This window comes from Neomonachus schauinslandi, chromosome 6 (assembly GCF_002201575.2).
Source record: "Neomonachus schauinslandi chromosome 6, ASM220157v2, whole genome shotgun sequence".
Classification (NCBI taxonomy): domain Eukaryota; kingdom Metazoa; phylum Chordata; class Mammalia; order Carnivora; family Phocidae; genus Neomonachus; species Neomonachus schauinslandi.
This window is the reverse complement of record NC_058408.1, coordinates 75165839-75191746: the sequence shown is the minus strand read 5'-3', so window position 1 is coordinate 75191746 and position 25908 is coordinate 75165839. Positions and strand designations below refer to the sequence as shown.

General features: G+C 39.7%; 1 protein-coding gene across 1 annotated transcript in view; it reads right to left on the bottom strand.

Moving 5' to 3' along the window:
• The window catches only part of A1CF (APOBEC1 complementation factor), an 83361-nt gene that overhangs the window by 35828 nt on the left and 21625 nt on the right, over positions 1-25908 (bottom strand). The window contains exon 2 of the mRNA XM_021696220.2: positions 12665-12808. Coding sequence (XP_021551895.1) covers positions 12665-12763 — 99 coding nt within the window. The 5' untranslated portion in view covers positions 12764-12808. The remainder of the gene's footprint in view (positions 1-12664; positions 12809-25908) is intronic.

The window sequence follows — 25908 nt, the reverse complement described above, 5'->3', positions numbered from 1 at the left end:
GAATGCACCAGCGGTGGCCAAACACGCCAATTTAAGACAGCACTGGGCGGTAGTCATGGGATTAGAATAGCTGTCCATTACTCAGAAAGGACAGTTGGGAGCTGGATTGCTGGTATTTTTGGCACTGTTGTTATAGTTGAGGAGTTTAAAATAGATAAAGCCCAGTTATAATGGCTCTTTCCCCTCCTGGCTGATGTCCTTCTCGTGGGATGCATTCCCCCAGTAGTACAAATGTATTAATAGTTCAGAGAGAAAGAATATAGGTTTTTGTTTTTCATGAGAGAATGTTCATTAAATTCTGGGAACTTCCATTTTTCTAATCGAAGACTTGGAAACCATTTACTCTCTCTCGTAGCACATAAATAGATAGAAAACTTCAACTATATAAATTAAAAATTGAAGACCTAATTCTAACTATAAATCCAGTGGGTGTAATTCACATACTGGATACTGAGCCCACCTAGTAACTCAGTTTATATATCAAGAGTATTTGGAAGTTTCTCTGTCACAGATATTTTAGCCCTTTCATTATGGAACCAGAGAGTCTTTAAGAAATGATGTATACCATCTTCTTGATGATGAATAAAACCACCCAAACTTTCATAAATGATTGTAAGCAATAAATCTTAGCTTGAGGTCAAAAGGATTGAGTTCATTTTGGCCATCTGGCATCTGACCTTTTTATACATCCAGGGAATCTGAGCCAAATTGCATTTTCCTACAGGGGTTAAAAAAGGCCAAATACTTGCTATTCCAGCTTCTTTTGCTGCTGGGATAGTCATGGTTGTAATAAAGTAAAATTGAGTTCTGGTGCAGAAATCATAATGGTGCAGACTTCAATGTTGAACACCTCATGATACATTTTCTTATCATTCCAGATTTGCGACGTGGTTTCCTAAAACCTTCCTATGAAAACCTCCCTGAAAGCTTACTCTTAAATCTAGTTTTCCAAATCAAAGTTTCCACAAAAAAACATTCTTTTAATAAACTCCTTTTCTGCATAATCGGCCAGAATGGACTTCTGTTACTTACACGTAATAGTAACAACAGCAAAAAAACCCCATAACAGTTGACCCTAATTGAGTCAAAATTTGAATCCCAAGCCCACGCTTGTAATAATATTTTTCTTTGGTTTTTGTATTAACCCAATATGCTCATTTTACAAATAAGGAAACTGACACTGGAGATATTATGTGACTTGCTTAAAGTCACACTGATTTAATTTATTGCACAAAACACTAGAATGAAGGTCCTGTGATTCTCATTCTGGTGAATTTCATGGCATATATACTGTTCAAAGTCATGATGGCAATTTTTTCAGGCTTATGAGCTTCATAATTCTTCGTGTTGTGCTATGCCTATTTTCAGTTTCACCAAACATGGAGACCAGATGGTTGGTTTTCTCCTCTTAGTGAGCCCATTTATAAACTAGAAGGAGATTAATTAATAAATCCTCATGCAGTCTGTTTTTTGTTTTTGTTTTTGTTTTTTTAAAGTTTCCTGAGCAGTAATTTCCATTGCTTGAATGATTCTTTGGAAATCATCTGTAATCCTCTTTGTGGTTCTCTTTGGTCGTTTGTTTTTTCTTGCCAAGGGGAAGAAATTGTGTATATTCCCTTACTAAACTGCTTTCAGATGTTCTCCTGCCCATTTTCCAACTGGCTGTGTTTATATTTATTTCTGTTTGCGTTAGTGCTGGACAATCCACTCATGCTCGGTGGCATTTGTCACCTTCACAAGCATGGCAGTCACCAGGGCCATGCCCGGGACAATGGTCCCATGGCCAGACTCTTGGAGACTCTTCTCAACAGACTATGTCAGTGTATGGAGAACATGTTTCAGGACTGTGTCTTTTGAAGTTTGTGACTTAATACCATATTTCCCCAGTTATTGATTTGTGAGATTGAATAAAGTTCTCTATTAGATAGTATTTCTATTCCCACCTATATACCACCTATGTCATAGAGTTCAACATGTCATAGAGATCAGCATTCTCTTAGATGTGATTTTTGCCGTTGGTCTGCTTATGACCTTTTTGTCCCCTTAGGCCAACAGACAGTGCTATGGGGAATACTCATTTTGTTAATTCTATATAAAGATAATGATCTGTCTTGTGTATTATTTATTTACCTTTACATCATAAGATCAGTGACCTCAGGTTGGCTTAATCTCTTTTAGGCTGAGAAATTTTAGAAAGCAGAGTTTATTTAACTTATATACTGTGGAACTTGACAATACCCTTATTAGCTATATTTTTTACAGTCCTTACCAAGCATATCCAATAGGCAGGTCAGGTATTATTTTTCTAATGATAAAGAACAATAATAATTGTGATGTAAAGCCTGAATAAACAGGATGTTAAAATTTATAGAACTGTGAGACTACATCTGGAAACCGGGAGGAAAAGCTAACACATGAACATAACAGGCAAATATAAATCTAGTTTTATCCTCCTATAGCTTGGTGTTTCTCAAAGTATAGGGTGTGAGACATTAGGTAGTTTAGAGGCCATTGGTTTATCTTAATAGTCATGCATTTTATTGTACATTAGAAAACATGTAATTACTGTATAAAACTTGTGGCTTTTCCATTTACATAAGTGAGCAAAATTTACTTTTAAAATTAACTTGAACAGAAATAGTTGATGTAATGAATTCTGAATAGAATTATTGGTGGCATGTGTTTATGGCAAAAATCACAATGAAAAATGCACACAGCTTCTGGCTCTTGACAGTTCTTTGTTTCTCCACGGAGCCCTTCCATTTGATCTTTAAAAAAAAAAAAGGTATGATACGGTTCTTCCACAAAAATGACTTTTAGCAAATTAGGAATCATGTTCTTGTTTCACTTTGGAAAGCTGACTACTGAAGCCCTATTGCCTAGCAAAATATTCCTAATATCATCTCAGGTTGTTCACTGTCTTTAGAGGCAGAACTAATTTGTGTTATCAAAGGATGCATTTAATAATCTGTAATACTTGCCCTTTCCCCTAAAGGATTACGTGTGGCAAACTTTTGGAATTCAGTATCTCAATATTTGAAGTATTCAAAAGCAAACAGGCTTCTAAGCATAGCTTGTATTTTGTAAAGTTCTTTATTATTATTATTTTTTTTAAGATTTTACTTATTTATTTGAGAGAGAGAGAATGAGAGACAGAGAGCATGAGAGGGAGGAGGGTCAGAGGGAAAAGCAGACTCCCCGCTGAGCAGGGAGCCCGATGCGGGACTCGATCCCGGGACTCCAGGATCACGACCTGAGCCGAAGGCAGTCGCTTAACCAACTGAGCCACCCAGGCGCCCCGTAAAGCTCTTTATAATACTAGTTTTTGGCCAATTCATGGGACTATTAAATTCAAGGGTATCCTTACAATTCAAAATCAGAGAAAAAACTTTTTGGAGTATATCTGTTTTTACAAAAGAGGACAAGTAAAATGCCAACTCGCTTCTAAGACCCTGTGTTCACCTTCTGCAAGGAAGTCCACCTAATGAGGGACCGCACAGCATCTATTGGAGGGAGAATGGATTCGCTGTGCTCACGCTCACTTCTGGCTTCCAGCTCCGCGCATGTCTGTTGACTGCTGCAGTCTGAGGAGCCTCTCCATCCCCACCAAGACATAACTGGGTGAAAGCTTCGGTGATTCCTTTATCCACTGGGGGCTTTTACCTTTCAGAATGTGGGATTTATTCAAGAGGCCCAGCCCACTTTTTATTATAGATACAATTTGCCCTTTCGAATTGAGTAATATTATAGTAGATGAAGATCCAGTTAAATTATAGAAAGCCATCCACATACAGATAAAGACATTGTCCACGTGCAATGAAGAACATTGGTTTGGGTGATTGCCCTCCTGTCCTGTCCTACCGAGTTCAACATGGGCCAAGAAGAATTCTGCCTAATGCACTTGTGTTTTGGCATGAGGAATTTTATACGGTAATTATTCTCCTTACCAAATCCCCCATGAATTTTCATTTCTGACGAGCTGAGGGATTTGGCAAGACGTTTAACCTTTCCTGACTAAATTCTTCGTTTATAAAGGGACAGGGCTGACTGGGTGATGACAAGGGGCTTGTGAGGGTGGGAGGATGCTGGTGAAAGGGAGGCTGCCCTTGACCCCACAGCTGAAGGTGGGAAAATGTTCAGAGACTGTTTTGTGAGTCAAAACGACCCTTAAAGGGAATATTGTAGGGATTTAAAAAATCATTGTGTCTCCAATTGCGTGTCTGCTTGATACCTATTCTATTACTAAATGACTTTCTTTGCATCAATTTCCTTTCTTAAAGAAACTTTTTTCTCTAAGTTTCTTAGAAGTGAATCATTCTTATAAGTGAAATATCAGGATCCTTTCTCGCAACTGAAGGTGATTATAAAAATAATTGCAAAGTGGGAAATCATGATCACCTTCTAGGTAGGCTTGTTTGCTAAAACCTGTGAGCCCGAGTCCTGTTCTCTGTGTTTAAGAAGGTGTTTAAGGGGAGGTGTTTAAGATGTATCTCCCACAGCTAACTTTTCTTATCAGAAAGTTTGATATGGGGATTAACATAAGAATAAAAAAAAAAAGAAAGTTTGAGAAAGAATCCAAAGTACAGTTGATCCTTGAACAACACGGATTTGAACTGCACAGGCCCACTTATGTGCTGATTTTTTACAGTAATGTAAATATATTTTCTCTTCCCTATGATTTTCTTAACATCTCTCTAGCTTTATTGTAAGAAGGCAGTATATAATAAAACATACTAAGTATGTGTTAATCAACTGTTTATGTTATCGGTAAGACTTCTGGTCAGCGGTAGGCGAATAGTGATTAAGTTTTGGGGGAGTCAGAAGTTAGCAGGCAGAGTTTTGACTGTGTGTGGGGGAGAATAGCACCCCAACTCCCATATTGTTCAAGGGTCAGCTGTAGAATAATTCTTACTCTGAGATTCAAAGTCATTTAATGCTGTGTCAATGTGCCATTCAACATCGTCTCCCCTCTCTGCCCTGCACCTCTGAAACAATGTTAAAAAAAACCCACAACTACTGACATCCTATGCAAATTCATGATTGTATGGTATTGTGATCTCACTGTTTTTGTCCTTGCCTATGTTAGATAGCTATCTTTGAATCTCCTGATAAAGTTTTCGGTTCTGAAGAGTCACTTATTTTTGGTTCCGTATTTTATACTTATTTGGATAATACTACTTATTTTGATCAGTATTAAACAGGTAACAATTGAAGAAATGCTGAAGTTGCCCACAAGCAAAGTCCACAGTCCCAAAGAGCTGTTCATGTTTCCGCATATTTAAGTCATGAAATTCACACCTATTTTTAAATGGAAAACCCCACGTGCTTCTAGTTAAAGGGAAAACACTCTCAGGCATAGTTTGCAAAGATTTTGAACCTTCAGTTGAAGAGCTCATATATAACCAATTCTCTATTAGGCTATTTGAGGAGAAATTCATGGCTGTTTGAAAATAGCTTCGGGAATCCATTTCCATTTCTTGGGATCCTGAAGTTCCCATCCATCACCTGTCAGGCATACAGGCATACATTTTCCACAAAAAGATTCACAGAGCTGTTCCTTCATTTGGAGGCTTCCACCCCATGCTTTGGCATTTCTGGCTAGTAAAAGCAAAGCCTTCTTAGGAGTTTTAAAGCTGGTTTGTGGGTGGCTGGGGTGATAAGCTTAGGGAAACACGTGTCTGTGATGATCTACGGGCCCCATCCTGTTCTCAGGCTCAGTCTACCTATTTAAAGAATTAGTATTAACACACTTGGTGAATGACTTAAGTCCTTGGATAGCAGAGACATGAGCAGGTGGTACCAGGCAATGGAAGAGAAAGTAGGACCTGGGAGCTATATTTTACCATGAAGTCGAATTCCTATTTCTGTCCCTAGGATTTCTGTGTGGTGGTTGGAAAAGAATGTCAATGCCACAGTGTTCTTCCATCTGCTTCTCCCAGTGCTCATCTAGATGAAGCCGGTTGTAAACACAGGGATCCTAAGTTGCTTATTTTCTTTGCATTATTCATAAGAAAAAATTGCAACTTAACTACCAAGTAAAATTAAGGAAGGACAAAACCAGAGAGATGAAGGGAGTTACTTTGGGGCACCTTTAGGAGAAGGATGGTGTCCTAATCCCATGTATGTGGCTCTGGCACCATCCTTTCTGCCTTCTGACTTGTACATCTTTGTTGAGGAGATGAGCAAATTAGAATGAAAATATGTGGTTGTACTGAAATCCCACATTAGAGAACATGCACAGTGAGCAAAGTTTGAAGGGTGGGAATGAAGCTACATTTTATTCCTAGTTTGAGGGAACCGTTCCCAGGAACCCAGCATCATGGTTGATTAATAGAGGAAGGGAAGGAGGGAGCCCACTTATTTCTCTTCTTTATCTGGTGCAATCTTACTGGATCTTTGGAATTAAGACACACTAATGTCTTTGCTGTTCAAAAGTGCTGTGGCCCCCTCTGCCACGGATGCTGTTTTGTCCCTGGCTCCTTGCATGGTTCTTTTTTGGGCTCACCCTCCAAGTTCCAGCTGCAGTGTCCTCTTGCTTGAAGAGGGTCCCCTGTTATGCTCTGTCACACCACCCAGTTTATGATACTCATGGCACTTACCACGATCTGCAATTTTTTGGTTTCTTTACTTGATTATTTTTTGCCTCCCCTTGAGGATAACCTTCATGAAGGCAGGAAACCTGGCCCTCTTTGTGGAGTCAATGAATGAATGAGTGAATAAGGCTCAGGCGGGAGCTGGCTGGGGTGGGTAAGACAAAGAGGGTATGCCCGCTTCTCTTAAGGAAGTTTAAACACTCATTTATGCTATGGGGAATTTTCTTTAAAAACTGTGGATTCGCTTCTCACACAAAGTACCAGAGTAAGCATTAGAGTTGAGGTCAGCAAACTTTTTCTGGGAAGGGCCAGGTGGTTGATATTTTTGGCTTGTTAAAAGACAACTCCTTAAAAATCTAAAATCTAAAATCACAACAAAAACAGGCGGTAGACAAAGTTGAGTCTCGGCTCATTTGGTTGACCTCTGGCTCATGTCTCTACTGAACTGTAGAATTCTGGGGCTTGTTTTCTGACTGCAAAATTAAAGGGTTGGACGATATCAATATTAAGCAAATTTCAAACATTACAAAGATTTGAAAGACCAGCCTAATGAATCCAGGGACCTATCCTGTACATTTAATAATGGTTATTATTATTATAATATAAATATGTATAATTATAATATAATGTATATAATATATATATAAATATAATATAAATAAATATAAATATAAATAATATATAATATAAATATTATTAAAGAAAACCTTTAATAATGAGGTTTTCTCCATGAAAATTTCCCAATTTGTTGACGCTGACTGAATGCTGCTTAGAACATTTTTCCACTTCATGAGATTTTTTTTTTCCCCTTATCATAAAAATAGTCCATACTCATTATAGAAATTTTGGAAGAAAAGAGCATCAAGCTCTCTTTATCTAGAGTAAGAAAAACTTACTCTAATCAGAGATCACATTTTATTATTTTCCAGTATTTTTACTGTGTGTAAAGAATTTCTCAGAATATTATTTGGAAGCTATATATAGCTTTGCACTCTCATTTTTAGGTCAACAACCATGTTTGGATGTCTCTCCATGTCTTTCTTTGAAATCCTAATTCTACATGACTATATAATTGGGAAATGGAAGGGTGACCATATTTTTTTTTGTGACCAGTAATATTTTATTGGACATTTAGGGTAGATCTATTTTTTGACATTATAAATTCCAGGATGATGAACATCCTTATATCTGAATATTTGTCCCCACTCATTAGGTCAGGGTATGGTCCATTTGATAGCTCCGTACAGAAAAGAGGCACCCACAGCTGTATTGCTCACTCAATGGGTCTTATGTTACCATTTTTAATTTTGGATAAACTCACTTTCATCGCAACTACTTTATATGCATTTTAAGGCAGACGCTACATCTTCTATAATCCCAAGGCCTTCCATAACACACTGTGTTCAATAAGAGGGACTAAGGAAACAAAACACAAAAACAAAAAATCCTTTATGCATACTAAAGACAACCACTGGATTAAGAAAGCATTGGGACTGTCATAATTTATAAAAATTTGTGTCCTAATGATTTTTAGAAAATAGATTCAGGGTAATTGGACAACAGTGCTAATACACACCGTATTTTGAATTATTTAAAAATAATATTTAAGTATGGAAAATACATGATAAATATAAGTATTTTAAAATATAAAGTAGCCTACTTTTAAAAATATTTGGACTACTTGAGGGTGATCTTTATTAAATATATTTTTAATTTTAATTTTACTAGAATTAAAATTGATGTAAACTAATCACACATTGGGTGGGAAGTTGGCTGAAAATGCTCACCTATGAAAATGTATTTTTCTGGCATTAAGGAGAAAATTCCAGATGGAAGGATCATCATAGGTCAGAGTTTATGACCCACATCATTAAAGAATTCTTGAAGAAAGAGTCAGCAGGATCTGATTTTTTTTTCTTTGACTCTCAAAAATATACTTGTTTTAGGAAATCTGGCAAGTTCAGTTAAGAATGAAAAAAGGGGAGAAGCACCACAGATAATTCCATTGTCTGGAGGCAAAGACTGTTGACAAAGTAACAACATTGCAGCATACTTCCTTCCAAAATATTTCTATGTGGTGTTAACGCAAGTGTGAAGTTGAAATTCAATAAATTTTTATCAATATTTATTGAATGTCTACTAAATGCGGGGTATGGCATTAACTTTCCTTTATTCTCCAAGGTATTTTGATGAAATTTCCAGGTATCAATATCGAAAGATGTACTTTGTGATCTCTTTTTTTTATAATAATTCAAAGGCTCACAGGCACAAAGTGTTGCATCAGTTGGGATATAAAAGACTGGCTCACGTTATTAAGTAACCTGCAAAATTCTATTTTTGACAGCTGTATTTGTCCTGCTAGTGATAACAGAGCACAAATTAGTCACCCTCTGGTTTTTGAGTTCTCCTTTTGCAAGTATTCAACGTTCAACCTCGGAGGCTGCAAAGATCCAACAAAAGAAATCCTTCAAAACCTAATTTAGCAAATACCATCAAATTTTAAATGGTCTTTTTATGGGTATGCTCCCAGAATTGTATTAAGCTGTTTCTTTATCTTAATTTTTGGTACAGAGATTTTTAAAAAAGGAAACCCGATGTTGCCCTCTTTTTGAAGGCTGAAGTGTGGAGAAGACTGAAGAGTCTCCCCTAAGTCTCAAAGCTCTGAGGCTGTGCCTCCAACATGCTATTCTCCTTTTCCAGCCGGTTAATCTGGGCTGCTGACCAGTGACTAGATTGTGCAGATCCCAGGATTGCAACATCATGACTAGCAGAGTGGGAGCAGGACCTAGCCAGTATTCTGGAAATTAAGACCAAGAGTGGTTAAGGACATGCTGAAGGTCATACCACTTGTATGTGGCAAGGAGTGTATTAAACCACAGTCTCCCATTTGAAGTCTTGGGTGACTTCCTATACTTTGCAGCCAAAATCAGGAGGGATTTTCCAATTCATTCAAAATGATTGAACCAAGTCGTCTATGTATTTAGACCTTAATTAGAGGCTTTAGATCTGGATAGCTGGGTTTTAGAATTCTAGGTTTTACATTATGGAAGAATTTCTGACCCAATTAGTTGTTCTGCTAACAAATAAATAGTACTACTCAAAGTGAATCATGTTACAAAGTTTAGGCTCAACAAAATAGTTTTGCATGCCCTATCATGCTAATCTCTAAAATTGCAGTCATAAAGATAATATTATAACAGCTCTTAGTTCTGTAAATCTTGCCAGAAATTCTGACCAATAGCAGTGGAATTACAGCTTATAAATCATGGGCAAGGTACCTAACCTTCTTGTGCCTTGTTTTTCTTATCTGGAAACTGGAGATGATCATAGTGTTGTTGTAAGGATTAAATGAATGTAATTATACAAAGCAGCTAGAATGGAAGTGCCCACTAAATGTTTACTATTATTTAGTTGCTATTAACTTGAGGTTTCATTATTGACATTTTCTGCATGTAATTGAATATGTAAGTTCAAAGTAATATGCTGATTGGCCATATATTTTTAGTTATTGGGAAAGATTTTTAATTATAAAAGTAAAATAGCCCTATTGATTTCTCTTCCTTTATACTGCAAATGTTCTTAAATCCTAGCATTAGGTTTGTAAAATTATCTCCATCAGTATTTGAGTCTTTGAAAAATATTCTATCTGTAAACTTTTTACATAGCTGTAATAATATGTTACAATTTTCTGTCCTGCAGAATTTTTAAAAATGATTACTTAATGATCGAATGCTATTTAATTTGCAACAGGATTTTAAGATGGATGGAACTCTTTTTGGCCTCTGGCTTGGATATGAAATCAAGTCACTGGACCACCAAGCAGGATGAGGAGGTAGCAAGAAGCTGCTATAATTGTTTTACATTCTTCACAGAACACCTCCTTCCTGCTCCCCATCCCTGAGTTTAGGAAAGCAGTAAGGGAGTCTGAGAGGGGGTTTTGGAGTCCATTCAGAGATATTTGGAGACCACTGCTGGTGAGTTGTGGATTCTAATCTCCCCCAAGTGAAAGGAATTGTGAGGTGCATCTCAATTTATCTGAGGCAGGGGAAATAAGGAAACCACTCAGAGAGCTTGATATGCATCCTCTGTGTTTGGGAACACACTAGGCTGGTGGGTCTAACTCATTCCTGAAATACCTAATGGTGAGAGCAGTGGGTTCTCCTGCTTTGATGTTGGTGAGGAGGAGAGGTGGTTGCTTTGTGGCAACCGTCCCTCCAGGTTTTACTGGTCAGAGAATGTGTGAGTACTTTCGGGGGACTAGAGTTTGGCCACATGGAGGAATCAGGGGTTATCTTCCCTCTTCCCCAGGAGGGCTGCTTAGAGTGTCCAAAAGAGCTCTGCAGAAGGAGTGGGAGGCCCAGGAGAGTGGTGCTAGAGGAGAGTGAAGCCAGGTGAGAGATGCCTAACAATGGAATTAAGGACGTCTCTGATGATCCTGCCTACCTGCTGAGCCCAGAGAGCCCAGTGCTGACATACTGGGTCAAGCACACTCTGCCCCCTCTCCTTTGCTTTGATCCCTTCCTTCTGCCTCAGCTCTGAGTCAGAATGCATAGTTAGCAGACTGGCATGGGAAATTATGCTTCTGAAAGCATAAAAGAACATAGAAATCACCATCTAACTGACATACTTGGGAAAGGAAATAGCTATAACTTTGAAGTTTTTATTACAGTGCACTAGACATATTATTATTTAGTGGAAGATTTTTTTATTACCTAAAAGTTACCAAAAAAGCCATCAGACTTGCTCTGAATTTCATTTGGGGGGAAAGGAAGAAAACTAGCGTTTTGAAAAAAATTGAATAATTTACATCGTTTTGTGGTTAATTCTCATAAAGTTCTGCTTGTTGAATGTAATGATTAGATATTCATAGTTTACTTAATAATTTTCTTTTATACACTTAGGTTTGTGATATTGAGGTATTAAAAATAATGCCATGCTAGACAGGTTTATATGTATTCCTATCATTATATTTTGGACCATTAGAGATTTATTTCCAGAAGGCAAACATCCTTATGTATAAACATTAATAAATTGTTTTTCAAAAGGGTTTAAGTGCTTTCTACTACCACTGTTTGCATGAGTGTTTCAGATACAAAGAAGGTTAAAAGAAAAAAAGTTTAAGTATTTTTGCTAACATTTCTAACATAACTAAATGTAGTACCCTTTGTAACAATCTGACAAAGGAATATGTAATAAAAGGATGCTATATGTTTTATTGTTATCCAGATGAAATTTGTATTTGTAATAGCATATGGGTTTGGTTAAGTTTGAAAAGTATGTGGGTGAAAGACTACAGCTGGGAATTAAAATACTTTGTCTTACTGTAAAAAGGGCAGCATTATTTCTTCAAGTAAGATCATTAATATGCCTAGTACTAGCTTTCTTTTCTATGTGTCCTAACCTCTCTAAAGGAGGCTTTCATAGAAACAGCAATAATATATAGATAATTCTTAACCAACATCTATGAATAGTCAGTTTTAGGACTTTTTCCTTTTTAAAACTGCTGAACATGGAGAGAAATTATTATAGATCCTAAACTTGGCTGGGTAGGTATTATGAGAAAACATCATGGAATAGCTACAGTGACCAAAGGGTCAGTCCTGGGATCCCACATCCAGAAGTCTTCCTGCATCTGAAGTAGAAAATCTCTCTGGAAACTAAGGCTAGTTCAGGGACAGTTTGTTCTCTGCTGATTCTTGAAACACTAGCATGGTTCTACTTCATAGAAAGGTTTGGGTAGTAAATTCCAATTGCCTTTTCATGTACCAAAGTGGTTTTTTTAAAGCTACGATAGTCTCTATGACCGTGAACGAGGATTCTGCTTTCAAATGACCAGTAAGGTGAAGCTGATAACCCCAGGTAGAAAGAACACCCTTTGCAGGGTCGCCTACAACACTGAAATGATGTGACTTCTCCCCCATCCCCGTTCCCCGCCCCCCCCCCCCGGGGAAGAACATTCATCCAGAGTTACACAGCTGACCTTTCACATTTTGCATCTTAGGACCACGAATATTCCCACCATTCAGTGAATTCAGTGCTGGATCTCAGCAGATGTCACAAGAAGTTCCTACCTGGACCAAGCTATATCCTGTGCGCTGGACCAGTGCTCGGAGAGCTGCTTCCTTCTGGGTGCCGCTCAATCCATCCCCGGATTTGTGATTTGATTCCATTGAGAGTGATTATCAGCAAAAAATCAGGTTAATTAGGGTTGCTCACTGAAACCAAATTTAAGATAAATTAAGTAAATTACTGTTGCCAAACTTGTCCTTCTCATGAAGGGCATTTTTAGGAAACATTCTCTATAAATAAGTCATTAAGGTTAGAGCAACAAACAGCCACACACAAACACGGCTGGTGAAATGTCCTCATTAAAAAAGAGTTTTTTTGAAAAAGGTTCCATTTTAGTTGGAATTTAGAAGTCACAAATGAATAATACCCCTTCTCCAATTAGAACACAGATCAGTAAATCTCAATCCAATTATTTTAGAATGTCACCAAATGCTCAAAACAAATTAGCTCATGTCAATTAAAAATATGCAGAATGGTCCTTGCAGATGTGGGAAGAGAACGTGGTTCCAAACCAACTAGGATAAAGTATTAAGATCCTGAGAGATTGAGCTTTATCTGTCTACTCAATGTGTTACCTAAAATACTTATCTACTTAATCTCCAAAGAGAAATTTCTAGAATAGGGTGTGCTTGTGTTAGCTATATAGGAGTCATCATGCAAACTAGTCTGTGTAATAAAGGTGTCATGTGGGTTTTAACAAAACAACAGATTTTTTTTTTTAAAGTGGACCTGGATCATCTATCCCTTAGACCACTCAGGAGAGGACAGGAAGGCCTTTGCAAAAAAATGTAAGAAATTCTGAAAGTTTACACATCTCCATGCTTATGTAGATATGAAGATGCAGTTTCAGCATTTTATCATCTGTGCTTTTTATTTGGGGACATAATTTGAACCCCATTGCAAATGTGATAATTGCTCCTAGTTAGAGGTTCACAGGGCAAGGGTGTGGTCGTCCTGAATGGTCCAGGCCGCGGTGGCATGGGGGCTCGGCAAGCTCCCTTGCACAGAGCTCGGCAAGCTCCCATGCACTGACCTGCTTGTTTAGTGTCAGGGCTCAGGAAGGTTCTGTGCTGGGCTTTCACCCTGCCCACTGGGCTCTGCCAACCAAGACTGAAGAACGGTGTTACACAGTGATTTGAATCACATGCAGATTGAATGCTTTCAACATAGATCCTTTTAAGACTTTTCTGTGCTGTGCATTGAGCTTTCCTACACTACTTTTGGTGGTCATTTAAAGATTCAGATGAATGGGCCATTACTAGTATGGGAAACGCATAAAAAATTGGGTGAAAAGTAAAGCAGAGGTGGTCGTGTCAATAAAAGATTCAACATATTCTATTAAGGTAATAACTAATAGACAAACTCATAGACAAGCAGCGTCTAGCATTGTCTAGAAAGTAAGACTTCCAATAAAATATAGAGAACAAGAGAAAAAGATTTCAGAGAGACTATTCATCAGTTGTTATAGGGACAGAATATGTAAGCATGGCCATTCCTGCCCTTGATAGTTCTAGTAATTCTTGCCTGTTTCTAACCCCGGCCAATTCTGTCTTTATTCATTCTCTCAAGTAGTATTAAGTCAGAGCTGTGCGCATATCAGCTTCACCCCTCCCAACCCGTTTTAAGGGACGTCTATTAAGTTATCAGTTTCTGTTGCTGTCCTTGGCAAGAGGCAGTGATTTTCTTTCTTTCTTTCTTTCTATTTTTTTCTAATCCTAACTTTATATCTTGGCTAAGACAAATTTGAAACTATTTTTCAGATATTGGTGATTTGATACACATGTAGCATCCAGGTTAGGACACGGAGTTTTACTGAAAACTTTATAGTGTAAATCCTCTTTCTATGGATGCTACAGGGTAGGGGTGAAAGGAAACCTGTATTCAGCTTATTAGGCTAACTGGCTGCTGACTACAGTTCTAGAAATCTCTATGAAACAGTATAAATCCTCTTAAAAAATAAAACTACAAAAGACATTTGGAAGATTTCCAAAGAAAACTAGCCTTTAGGACAACATGTAACTCTTGCACTTTCCCCAAATGTTGCTAAAATTGTCTTTTCGACAGGACATTCTCAACCGCCCCCCTGCCCCGCCCCTGTACTGGATTTAACCCACAAAAGCAGGGAGGCCACCAGTGGACTGGAGTCTGGTGAGGTTAGTCATGTTGGTCATTGTGTGTCTTCCAGATGTTTGAAGGCAAAGTCTATTGTTTTTTGGCCAAGTTGTAGATTTGCTCTTTGCTGAGCTTCATCTTTTCCATCAAAACATAACAGTTCATGGTGAAATGACAAGTTTTATTTGCAAGGCCTACCTTCAGTTTTGGTTAATGATTAGTAAAGGTAACTGAAGACACTTTTACGTCAGAAAGGTCTTTTGATCACAGAAACTCACTCGGACATTGTTGAGAAAATCTTTATAGCATCTTGACATAGCGTCAAGTCCGTAGAAATCAGGGCATAGAAATAAAATTCAGAATGTGCTATAAGAGACACCTCATCTTCAATGTTTATTTCTCAGAAGCAATCTCCTCTCCCAACACTGATCTAATCTGAGGGATGAACTTGGATCCCAGATAAATATTTTTTTAAGCAAGTCACACTTCTCTTAAATTTGTTCAGTTTGGAAGAAAGATTGTGCAATACATTTTCTAATTTAATATCCCATAATTGTTCAGATCCCAGACCACTGCGTTTTGGAAGAGTAGTTCCCAGTGTAATTTATGGAGACAGTAGGATTCAAAACTGTTACAAAGTAGGCATTAGGAACATTGGCGCCAAAGGAGAACACTCATGAGTTGTAAGTATATGAGTATACTTCTCAGTAAGTATCACTTAGTCATTAAGAAATGTACTGAGTACCTACTGTCATTCAAGAATTTTTTGACACTAGGAAAATAGCAGAGAACAAAACAAATCCCTCTCCCCCAAAAATTTCACAGAGTTTTCTAGTGGGTGAGAGAGAACCATAAACAAGTGAAATATGCAGGTGCTAAGGATAGTTTCTGAGGAGAAAAAAATAAAGAGATAAGGAATATGAAGTGTGTGGGTGGGAGGAGGGAGTGAAATGTTAGACGGTGTGATCCCGATGGGTGGATTTGTGAGGAGACCTGGTGACGTAAGGGATGTGTCTGGAGGAGACCATTCCGGGCAAAGAGCTGGCAAGCATGAGGGCCCTGAGGTGGGAGCTTCCTGATGGAAGAGGGAGCAGGCCTGTGTGGAGGGGATTGGGTTGGGGGAACGAGGTCAGAAGTGGGAGTTATCAGAGAGATAATGGCGGCCCAGGCCATAAAGGATCTTGCAGGTCACGGTGAGGACTTTGGTTTTTGCTCTGATATGGGAGGCCAGAGGATCAACAAGATGTTTAACGGGATCCCTCTAACACTGAAGAGAGTTGGGGCAGGGCCAGGATGGAGGGGAGTGATGCCAACACTCTCGTCCTGTTTTCATGAAAGAGTTTGTGATTTTGTTCATTAGGGTATTTTTGGCATGGATTCTGATTTGAAAAAATATGGCATGACAACACCACTTGTTTTGATTCCTGAGTTTTTTGATGCTCCTACATGTTGCGTTCGAGGCAGGGCTTCACTCACCTCTGACCTCACTCTGGTCCGCAGACAGCTCACGGGGCGAAGGAGGGAGACCAGTCAGAAACCATTGCACCTTCTGGGCAAGAGGGGGCAGTGGTGGGCCAGGGGTGGTGAAGAATGGATATCTGTACTGGATGTACTGGATGCATCATGAGAGAAAAAAAATGAGGAGTCAAGGATGACATCCAGTTTTCTGGCCTGGGCAACTAGAAGAATACAACTGCTATTAGCTGAGTTGGGGAAGAGCAAATTTGGGGAAGAGCAGGAGCTCTGCTGTTGGCATGCTGATTTTGAGATGCCCAGTAGATAGCCACATGGAGAGGCTGAGTGGACAGTTGGATCCACGAGCGGAAATTTCCTGAGAGAGTTCCAGGCAGGAGATACGATCTGGGCATCTGGGAAGCTCTCTGCCTAGAGATGATATTGAAGCTGTGAAATTGGGTGAGATCATCTATGAGCTGCGTGTAGAAAGTAGGTCCAAGGACTGATCTCTGGGGCACTCCAACTCTTGGAAGTCAGGGAGATAAGGAGGAACCCATAAAGGAGAATGAGCTGGAACAGCCAGAAAGGCAGGAGGAGAATCAGGAGGAGGAGGTGGATGGAAAGCCAAGTAAAGAAAGGATGTTGAGAACAAATGAGTGATGAGATGGGCACGTCCTATCACGTCAAGTAAGAGGAAGCCTGAATAGGGGTGTAGATATTTGGATTCAAATCCTTGTTCTGCCTCTGACTGTGTGCCCAGAAGGTTCCTTAACCTCTTGGCGTCCTTGCATCCTCAACTCAGGAAGCAGTAGTATTTCTCTCAGGGTTGTTGTATTATGTGAATAAATGTGTTGAAAGAGCTTTCAACCCTCCCCCACTCTCCCCCCCACCGCCACTTCTGGAAGAGGCAGGACCCTGCACAGGTCCCTTCCCTTCTCCCTCCTCCTTGTATTCCGTCTGAAAACAGGGTGAGGGAGGGGCTCACAATCCAGAAAAGCGGAGGACTCTTCTAGGTCTGCCAAATTTCTCTCCTCCGCCATTGATGTGTCCTGGTCCTTTGTGTGTTTTCTGAGCAAAGGGATACTTGGTTCAAAGGGATGCTCATCAGCAAACCTGCTGTATAAAGATGTTCCCCTCTTCTGTTCCTCTGCCTCTAGTCATTCTAGCGGAGACTCTGAGTCTCCATTGCCTTACGTATAAAGCATGAGGATAATAATAGTTCCTACTTCACAGGGTTGTTTTAAGGATTAAATATGAAGAGATTGAAAATACTTAAAGCCGTTCCTGGCATTTGGTAACTGCCCAATGAGGGTTACCTATTAGATTATTTTACTTCTTATTGTAATTAATCTCTAATTCCAAGGGGTAAAATTTCAAAATCAGTTTCTGGGAAGGTAAAGTCTCACATGTTTAGCACGACACATCGTCCTCCAGGACTAGACATCGTCCCTCCAGGACTAGATTCTCTTCCAGCCATCTCATTCCCTTCCCTGCCACTGGGGGCTACCATGCTGTCTTACACTTGTCGGCTCTCTGCTTGGAATATCATTCCTCCCCCTTCCCTTCCCACATCTAACCTTCACTGTGTTGGCCCTGTTATCCTTCTAGATTGGATGGAAATGCCTGCTCTGGGAGCCTTCCTTCGATACCCTCTCTGGCTCACATCAGGTGCCACCACCTTCATGTGAGCTTGTACAGGCTTGTACTGTGCACATGATGTTGTAATTATCTGCTTGCACGGCTGTCTTTCTCGCTACACTGTGAGCTCCCTGAGTGTGGGGACTGTGCTGGACTCCTCTTTCTTTGCCCAGAAGGCTTAGCCTGGCATTATGCTAAGTGCTCAATAAATAACTTGGAGAACAAACGAAAGGCCTTAGACTAGCATTTTATAAAGGACAGTAACTTACACTTGATCTGAAGTCAATTGAATCTGCATCTAATCTCCTACTATTTATTTTTCTTCTTGTTCCATTCACTTCCAGAAAGTTCTGTCCTGGAGTGAATTTGCGTTCTGTGAGAAATGGATGTCAGTGGTTTCACTGCATTTACAAATACGTTCTTGTCTTTGGGAGAGAGACAAGAAGAGTAAAAGTTCGAGTACAAAGTGATTGAAAAATAGAGTTGACATTTGAATTCACTTTTCTTCTTTTCAATGCCTTTCTGGTTTTAAATTTGCAACACTGGAGCCTACTTGATCCAGAAAAGAAGAGCCTAGAAGTTATTGAGGGTTCAAGATTTCTGCCTTCCTGAAAGTCACAGGTGGATTGGAATGAACATCTCACCTTGGTTGAGACTTTTCAGTAGAAATTTCCGGAGTTCACTGTTAGGCAAGGTCAGAGCTGCTGTTCCTGACCCTTGACCCTGGTGGCCTCAGGTACCAGCGGGTCCTGGCTCAGGGAAGGTGGCAGGGAGACAAAGATAAGAAGGAGGCAAGAGAGAGAAGCAGGTAGGGGAGCAAAAGCTGACTTTTCTGCTTCTAGAGCTGTGAGGAGGATACTGTATGCCACCCATTCTTTATAACCCCAGGCTATAAAGCAGAAAAGCATATGGAAAAATTGTACATATAAATTGGGCTCGCAATTTGTGGTAGGAAAACTATGAGGGCATTGTAAGTGCTATTTGTTATCTAGATTTGCCCGAAGTTAGGCAGTGTTGGAAGACGAACGCCCTAGCGGAGCATCAGTTGGTGGCTGCTGGCAACAGAGAAAGTGGGAAAACTTTTAAAATAGTAAATTGGGCAAGACAGACAAAGGTAAGAGGGGCAGGATGGAGAGGAAGGTTAAAGACAGAGATTCAAGTTAGCAGCTTTCTCGGTTTAAAAATGCAACGTGGGTGCCTGGGGGGCTCAGTCGGTGACGCGTCTGTCTTCTGCTCAGGTCATGGTCCCAGGGTCCTGGGGTCAAGTCCCACATCGGGCTCCCTGATCAGCAGGGACCCTGCCTCTCCCTCTCCCTCCCGATCATGCTCTCTCTTGCTATCTCTCTCTCTCAAATAAAAAAAATCTTAAAAATGCAATGAAGTAATTATCCTCAACTTTAACAAAAAGGTCCACAAGTATTAAAGGAATATCTACTATGTGCCAGGCACCGTGCTAGACAATTTAGTCAGGAAATAGAGTTTTGTTAATGTTAAAGTTTCTGTATGTATTTTATGGACTTTTTCTAAACGGGAGGAATAAGGGCATGGAGTGGACGGAAAGACTGTTTCTGACTTGGTAAGCAGAGGAGAGACGTTCCTCCATAACCGGGTGGGAGGCATTGGGGTCTGTGCGAGCAAGGTGGGTGATGGCTTCACGGGCCACTGGGACCTCTCCAGACCCAATCCGGGCTTCCCCAGTGTTTGTGCGCCCATGTTGCATGATAACTCTCACACAGCATGCAAATTGTATAACTGGTTTTATCACGAGTTCCAAGCATTTAATATCTCCTGGGAATTTTACACAGAAGGAGTTCCAATTGTATCGACATGGCCTGTGAAGGATTGATGACCAAAGTTTATGCATTTGCCTACTGATGCTAAGTAAATATTACTGTGCATTACTTGATAAAGAAATAGAAACTAGCTCTAATGTTCTCCCTGGAAATGTTTACAATTGGTCTTAAGTTTACTTTGGAAGTGAATTCATGTGATAGCTCTTTAGTTGGCCAGGTATCATGAACCATGGCAAAATTAACAGAGAAAATGCATACATAAAATTCCAGAATGTGGCCATAAAAACATCCACCAAGTCCCAATATGTGGCATCTTATTTTTAAAAATCAGTATATTGGGGCATCTGGGCAGCTCAGTCGGTGAAGTGGCTGTCTTCAGCTCAGGTCATGATCTCAGTGTCCTGGGACCCTGCTTTCTCTCTCTCTCTCTCAAATAAATAAAATCTTTAAAAAAATCAGTATATTATCAGCCAAAAAATTAAGTTAACCAGAATTCCTTCTCTGTTATTAAGGCATTAGTAATGAATCATACATTAATTTGGGCCTGGGCAATTTGGGCCTAGACAAGGCTTAAAATAAAGAAAAATGACAGTTTTTCATAGTAGATATAGTAACTTGAAATTATTGAAAAAATCCCCCTTCTATACTAGGTTGACATGTCTTCAGAGAAAGACAAGCTTACGTTGAAATTTCCATCCGGCCACCATGATTTTAATTTTTCTTTTTTTTTTTAAGATTTTATTTATTTGAGAGAGAGAGCACTAGCAAGGTGGGGAGGGGCAGAGAGAGAGGGAGAAGCAGACTCCCCGCTGAGCAGAGAGCCCGATGCAGGACTCGATCCCACGACACCGAGATCATGACCTGAGCCAAAGGCAGCCGCTTAACCAACTGAGCCACCCAGGCACCTCATGATTTTAACTTTTCTAAGACCCTGGTTCTTATTCTAAGAACAGGAGCACTGATACCTAAACTTGAAGGGTATTGTTGGTTTGTTTTTTGGTCTTTTAGCAAAAGAACCAAATAAATCAGATAATGGATATGAGAGCACCTAATAAAGTGCTGGGCATTCAGAAGATGCTCAATAAATATTTCCTTCTTGTTCCTTGTCTGCTGCTTTGGTTGACTCATCTTAGCATCATCTGGGTTCTTCTGCAAAGCTATTCTCCTTTCTAGAAACTGTCCGAGGGAAAGAGAAATGCAGTTTTGAAAGTGTTATATTGACTTCTTTCATGTTGCTTCCATAACTGATCTGGTTGTTTCTTGTCTTTGTTGTCACTTCTCAGTAGGAAAAATCCCTGTCTTCAGTGTGTGTGTGTGTGTGTGCGTGTGAAAGAGCACATTAGCGTTGTAATGAAAATTAGACACAATCTAAATATCAGTGATTAAGAAATATTTGAATAAGTGGTGGTACAGTGCATCTAATAAAACAACTGTTCTAGTAGAATATATAATTCAGATAGATATTTGTGAATAGAATCAAGTAAAAAAAAAGGTTAAAAACAGCAGTGTAGTCTGATTTCACTTTTGTTAATTTTCATATTTGTAAGGCATTTTAAAAGGCTAACTAGGTAAACAAATCAGTTTGCCATTCTCCTTTGGCTATTTTTAGCTTTATATAATATATAGCCCTTACTCTAATAATATAAAAAGTAAGCTAAGTGATGCTAATGAATTGTCAGTGAGAATAAGTCATCAAAGACTAAGATGTGGCCAAGATTCTATTCTGGGGAAACTGTTGATCATTAATTAGAAAAGAATACTGAGGGGGAGCGGAGCAAGATGGCGGAGGAGTAGGAGACCTGGATTTCGTCTGGTCTCAGGAATTCAGCTGGATAGGGATCAAACCATTCTGAACACCTACAAACCCAACAGGAGATCGAAGAAAAGAAGAGCAACAACTCTCTCATCAGAAAAGCGACCACTTTCTGGAAGGTAGGACGTGCGGAGAAGTGACCGAGGCGATATTCGGGAGGATAGACGGCGGGGGAGAGGCCTCCGGCGGCCTCTTCTGGCAAGTGATAGAGCCGCGGAGCACAAAATCGGAACTTTTAAAAGTCTGCTCCACTGAGGGACGTCACTCTGGTGGCGAAGCGGGGGGTGCAACCCTCCGGGACAGTGTGGTCTCAGGACCCTCGGGGTCACAGAAAGACCGGGGGTGCCTGAGTGTGGCAGAGCTCCCAGGTATCGGAGCAGGGAAGCCGGCTGCAGAGGCGGAGCCCAGGCGCGGGCTCTCAGCTCGGGGTTGCCATAAACCGTGATCCGCGGCACAGTCGGGCCCCTGCTCCTCCAGCAGGGACCCAACAAGCGGCAGATCCGGGGAGACTCACCTTCCTCCCCCGGGAGGAGCCGCGCGGGAGTGCACCGCAGGGATCTGCTGGGTTTGGAGACTCAACCCGGGGTCGGGTGCCAGAGATAGAAATGCACGGTCACAGGCCGGGTGAGCAGGGAGTGCGGCCGGAGACCGGGGAGACGGGAGTGACTGACGGCTTTTCTCTGGGGGCTCACTGAGAAGCGCGGCCCCGAGTTCTCGGCTCCTCGGGGGCAGAGATTGAGGGGCTGCCATTTTCACTCTCCGCCTCCAAAGCTGTACGGAAAGCTCGCAGGGAACAAAAGCCCCGGAGAGCAAACCCGAGCAGATTACTTAGCCAGGAGGGGGCAAGGGCGGGGCAATTCCGCCTCCGGCAAAGACATTTGGAAACCACGGCAACAGGCCCCTCCCCCAGAAGATCAGCGAGAACAGGCAGCCAAGACCAAGTTTACCGATCAATGAGAACGGCAGAACTCCAGCGCTAGGGGAATACTGCACATAGAATTCATGGCTTTTTTACCATGATTCTTTAGTCTTTGAAAGTTAATTTTTTTTTAACTTTTTTTTAAAATTTTTCTTTTTCCCTTTCTCAACCAACATCTTATCAATCCCTTTTTTAAAAAAAATTTTTTTATTTTTCATTTTTAGAGTCATATTCTATCCCTTCATAGTAGTTACCCGTATTTTTGGCTTATATATATAAGTTGTTCTCTCTTTAAAATTTTGAGATAATTTCTTCTAACAGATTAAAATATACCCTAAATCTCTAGTATATGGTGTTTTCTATTCCCCTGCCTGATCACATCCTCTCCCTTTTTTTTTTCTTTTTTTAAATCCTCTTCTTTCTTTTTTCAAACAACTTCTTATCAATTCCTTTTATAAAATTTCTTATAATTTCCATCTTTACAGTCATATTCCATCCCTTCATCATATCAACCCTTATTTTTGTACATATATAAGTTTTACTTTCTTTAAAATTTTGGGAGGCACTTTCTTCTAAAAGACAAAAAGACACCCCAAATCTAGTGTGTGGCACTGATCTATATACCAGCCTGATCATATTTGATCACATTCTGGTTTTTTTTTGTTGTTGTTGTTGTTTTGTTTTGTTTGTTTTTATCTTTATCTTTTTCTTTTTCTTTTTTTTCTTTCTCTTTTTTCTCTCTTTCCCTTTCTTTTCCCACTGCTTCAGGTCTTTTCTGATTTGTTTAGAGTATATTTTCTGGGGATGTTGTTACTCTGCTAGCATTTTGTTCTCTCATTAATCTATTCTCCTCTGCACAAAATGACAAGATGGAAAAAATCACCTCAACAAAAAGAACAAGAGGTAGTACCGACTGCCAGGGACCTACTCAATACGGACATTAGTACAATGTCAGATCTAGAGTTCAGAATCATCACTTTAAAGATACTAGCTGGGCTTGAAAAAAATATGGAAGTTATTAGAGAAACCCTTTCTGGAGAAGTAAAAGAACTAAAATCCAACCAAGTAGAAATCAAAAAGGCTATTAATGAGGTGCAATAAAAAATGGGGGCGCTAACTGCTAGAATAAATGAGGCAGAAGAGAGAATCAGTAATATAGAAGATGAAATGATGGAAAATAAAGAAGCTGAGAAAAAGAGAGATAAACAACTACTGGATCACGAGGGCAGAATTCGAGAGATGAGCGATACCATAAGACGAAACAACACTAGAATAATTGGGATCCCAGAAGAAGAAGAAAGAGAGAGAGGGGCAGAAGGTATAATGGAGCAAATTATAGCAGAGAACTTCCCTAATTTGGGAAAGGAAACAGCATGAAAATCCAGGAAGCACAGAGAACCCCTCTCAAAATCAATAAAAATAGGTCAACACCCCGACATCTAATAGTAAAACTTACGAGTCTCATAGACAAAGAGAAAATCCTGAAAGCAGCTCGGGAGAAGAGATATGTAACCTACAAGGGTAGAAACATTAGATTGGCAACAGACCTATCCACAGAGACCTGGCAGGCCAGAAAGGACTGGCAGGATATATTCAGAGCACTAAACGAGAAAAATATGCAGCCAAGAATACTATATCCAGCTAGGCTGTCATTGAAAATTGAAGGAGAGATAAAAAGCTTCCAGGACAAACAAAAACTAAAGGAATTTGCAAACACAAAACCAGCCCTACAGGAACTCTTGAAAGGAGTCCTCTAAGCAAAGAGAGACCCCAAAAGCAACATAGACCAGAAAGGAACACAGACAATATACGGTAACAGTCACCTTACAGGCAATACAATGGCACTAAATTCCTATCTTTCAATAGTTACCCTGAATGTAAATGGGCTCAATGCCCCAATCAAAAGACACAGGCTATCAGACTGGATTAAAAAACAAGACCCATCGATATGCTGTCTGCAAGAGACTCATTTTCGACCCAAAGACAGCCCCAGATCGAAAGTGAGGGGGTGGAAAACCATTTACCATGCTAATGGACACCAAAAGAAAGCTGGGATGGCAATCCTTATATCAGACAAATTAGATTTTAAACCAAAGACTGTAATAAGAGATGAGGAAGGACACTATATCATACTTAAAGGATCTATCCAACAAGAAGATCTAACAATTGTAAATATCTATGCCCCTAACATGGGAGCAGCCAATTATATAAGCCAATTAATAACAAAAGCAAAGAAACACATCGACAACAATACAATAATAGTGGGGGACTTTAACACCCCCCTCACTGAAATGGACAGATTATCTAAGCAAAAGATCAACAAGGAAATAAAGACTTTAAATGACACACTGGACCAAATGGACTTTACAGACATATTCAGAACATTCTACCCCAAAGCAACGGAATACACATTCTTCTCTAGTGCCCATGGAACATTCTCCAGAATAGATCACATCCTAGGTCATAAATCAGGTCTCAACCGGTACCAAAAGATTGGAATCATTCCCTGCCTATTTTCAGACCACAATGCTTTGAAACTAGAGCTCAATCACAAGACAAAAGTCCGAAAGAACTCAAATACATGGAGGCTAAAGAGCATCCTACTGAAGAACGAATGGGTCAACCAGGAAATTAAAGAAGAATTAAAAAAATACATGGAAACCAATGAAAATGAAAACACAACTATTCAAAATCTTTGGGATGCAGCAAAGGCAGTCCTAAGAGGAAAGTATATAGCAATACAAGCCTTTCTCAAGAAGCAAGAAAGGTCTCAAGTATACAACCTAACCCTACACCTAAAGGAGCTGGAGAAAGAACAGCAAATAAAGCCTAAACCCAGCAGGAGAAGAGAAATAATAAAGATCAGAGCAGAAATCAATGAAATAGAAACTAAAAGAAATAGAAACTAAAACGAAACTAGGAGCTGGTTCTTTGAAAGAATTAACAAGATTGATAAACCCCTGGCCAGACTTATCAAAAAGAGAAGAGAAATGACCCACATCAACAAAATCATGAATGAAAGAGGAGAGATCACAACCAACACCAAAGAAATACAAACAATTATAAGAACATATTATGAGCAACTCTATGCCAGCAAATTAAATAACCTGGAAGAAATGGATGCATTCCTAGAGATGTACCAACTACCAAAACTGAACCAGGATGAAATAGAAAACCTGAACAGACCTATAACCACTAAGGAAATTGAAGCAGTCATCAAAAATCTCCCAAAAAACAAAAGCCCAGGGCCAGATGGCTTCCCAGGGGAATTCTACCAAACATTTCAAGAAGAATTAATACCTATTCTTCTGAAACTGTTCCAAAAAATAGAAATGGAAGGAAAACTTCCCAACTCATTTTATAAGGCCAGCATTACCTTGATCCCAAAACCAGACAAAGACCCCCCATCAAAAAGGAGAATTACAGACCAATATCCCTGATGAACATGGATGCAAAAATTCTCACCAAAATACTAGCCAATAGGATCCAACAGTACATTAAAAGGATTATTCACCA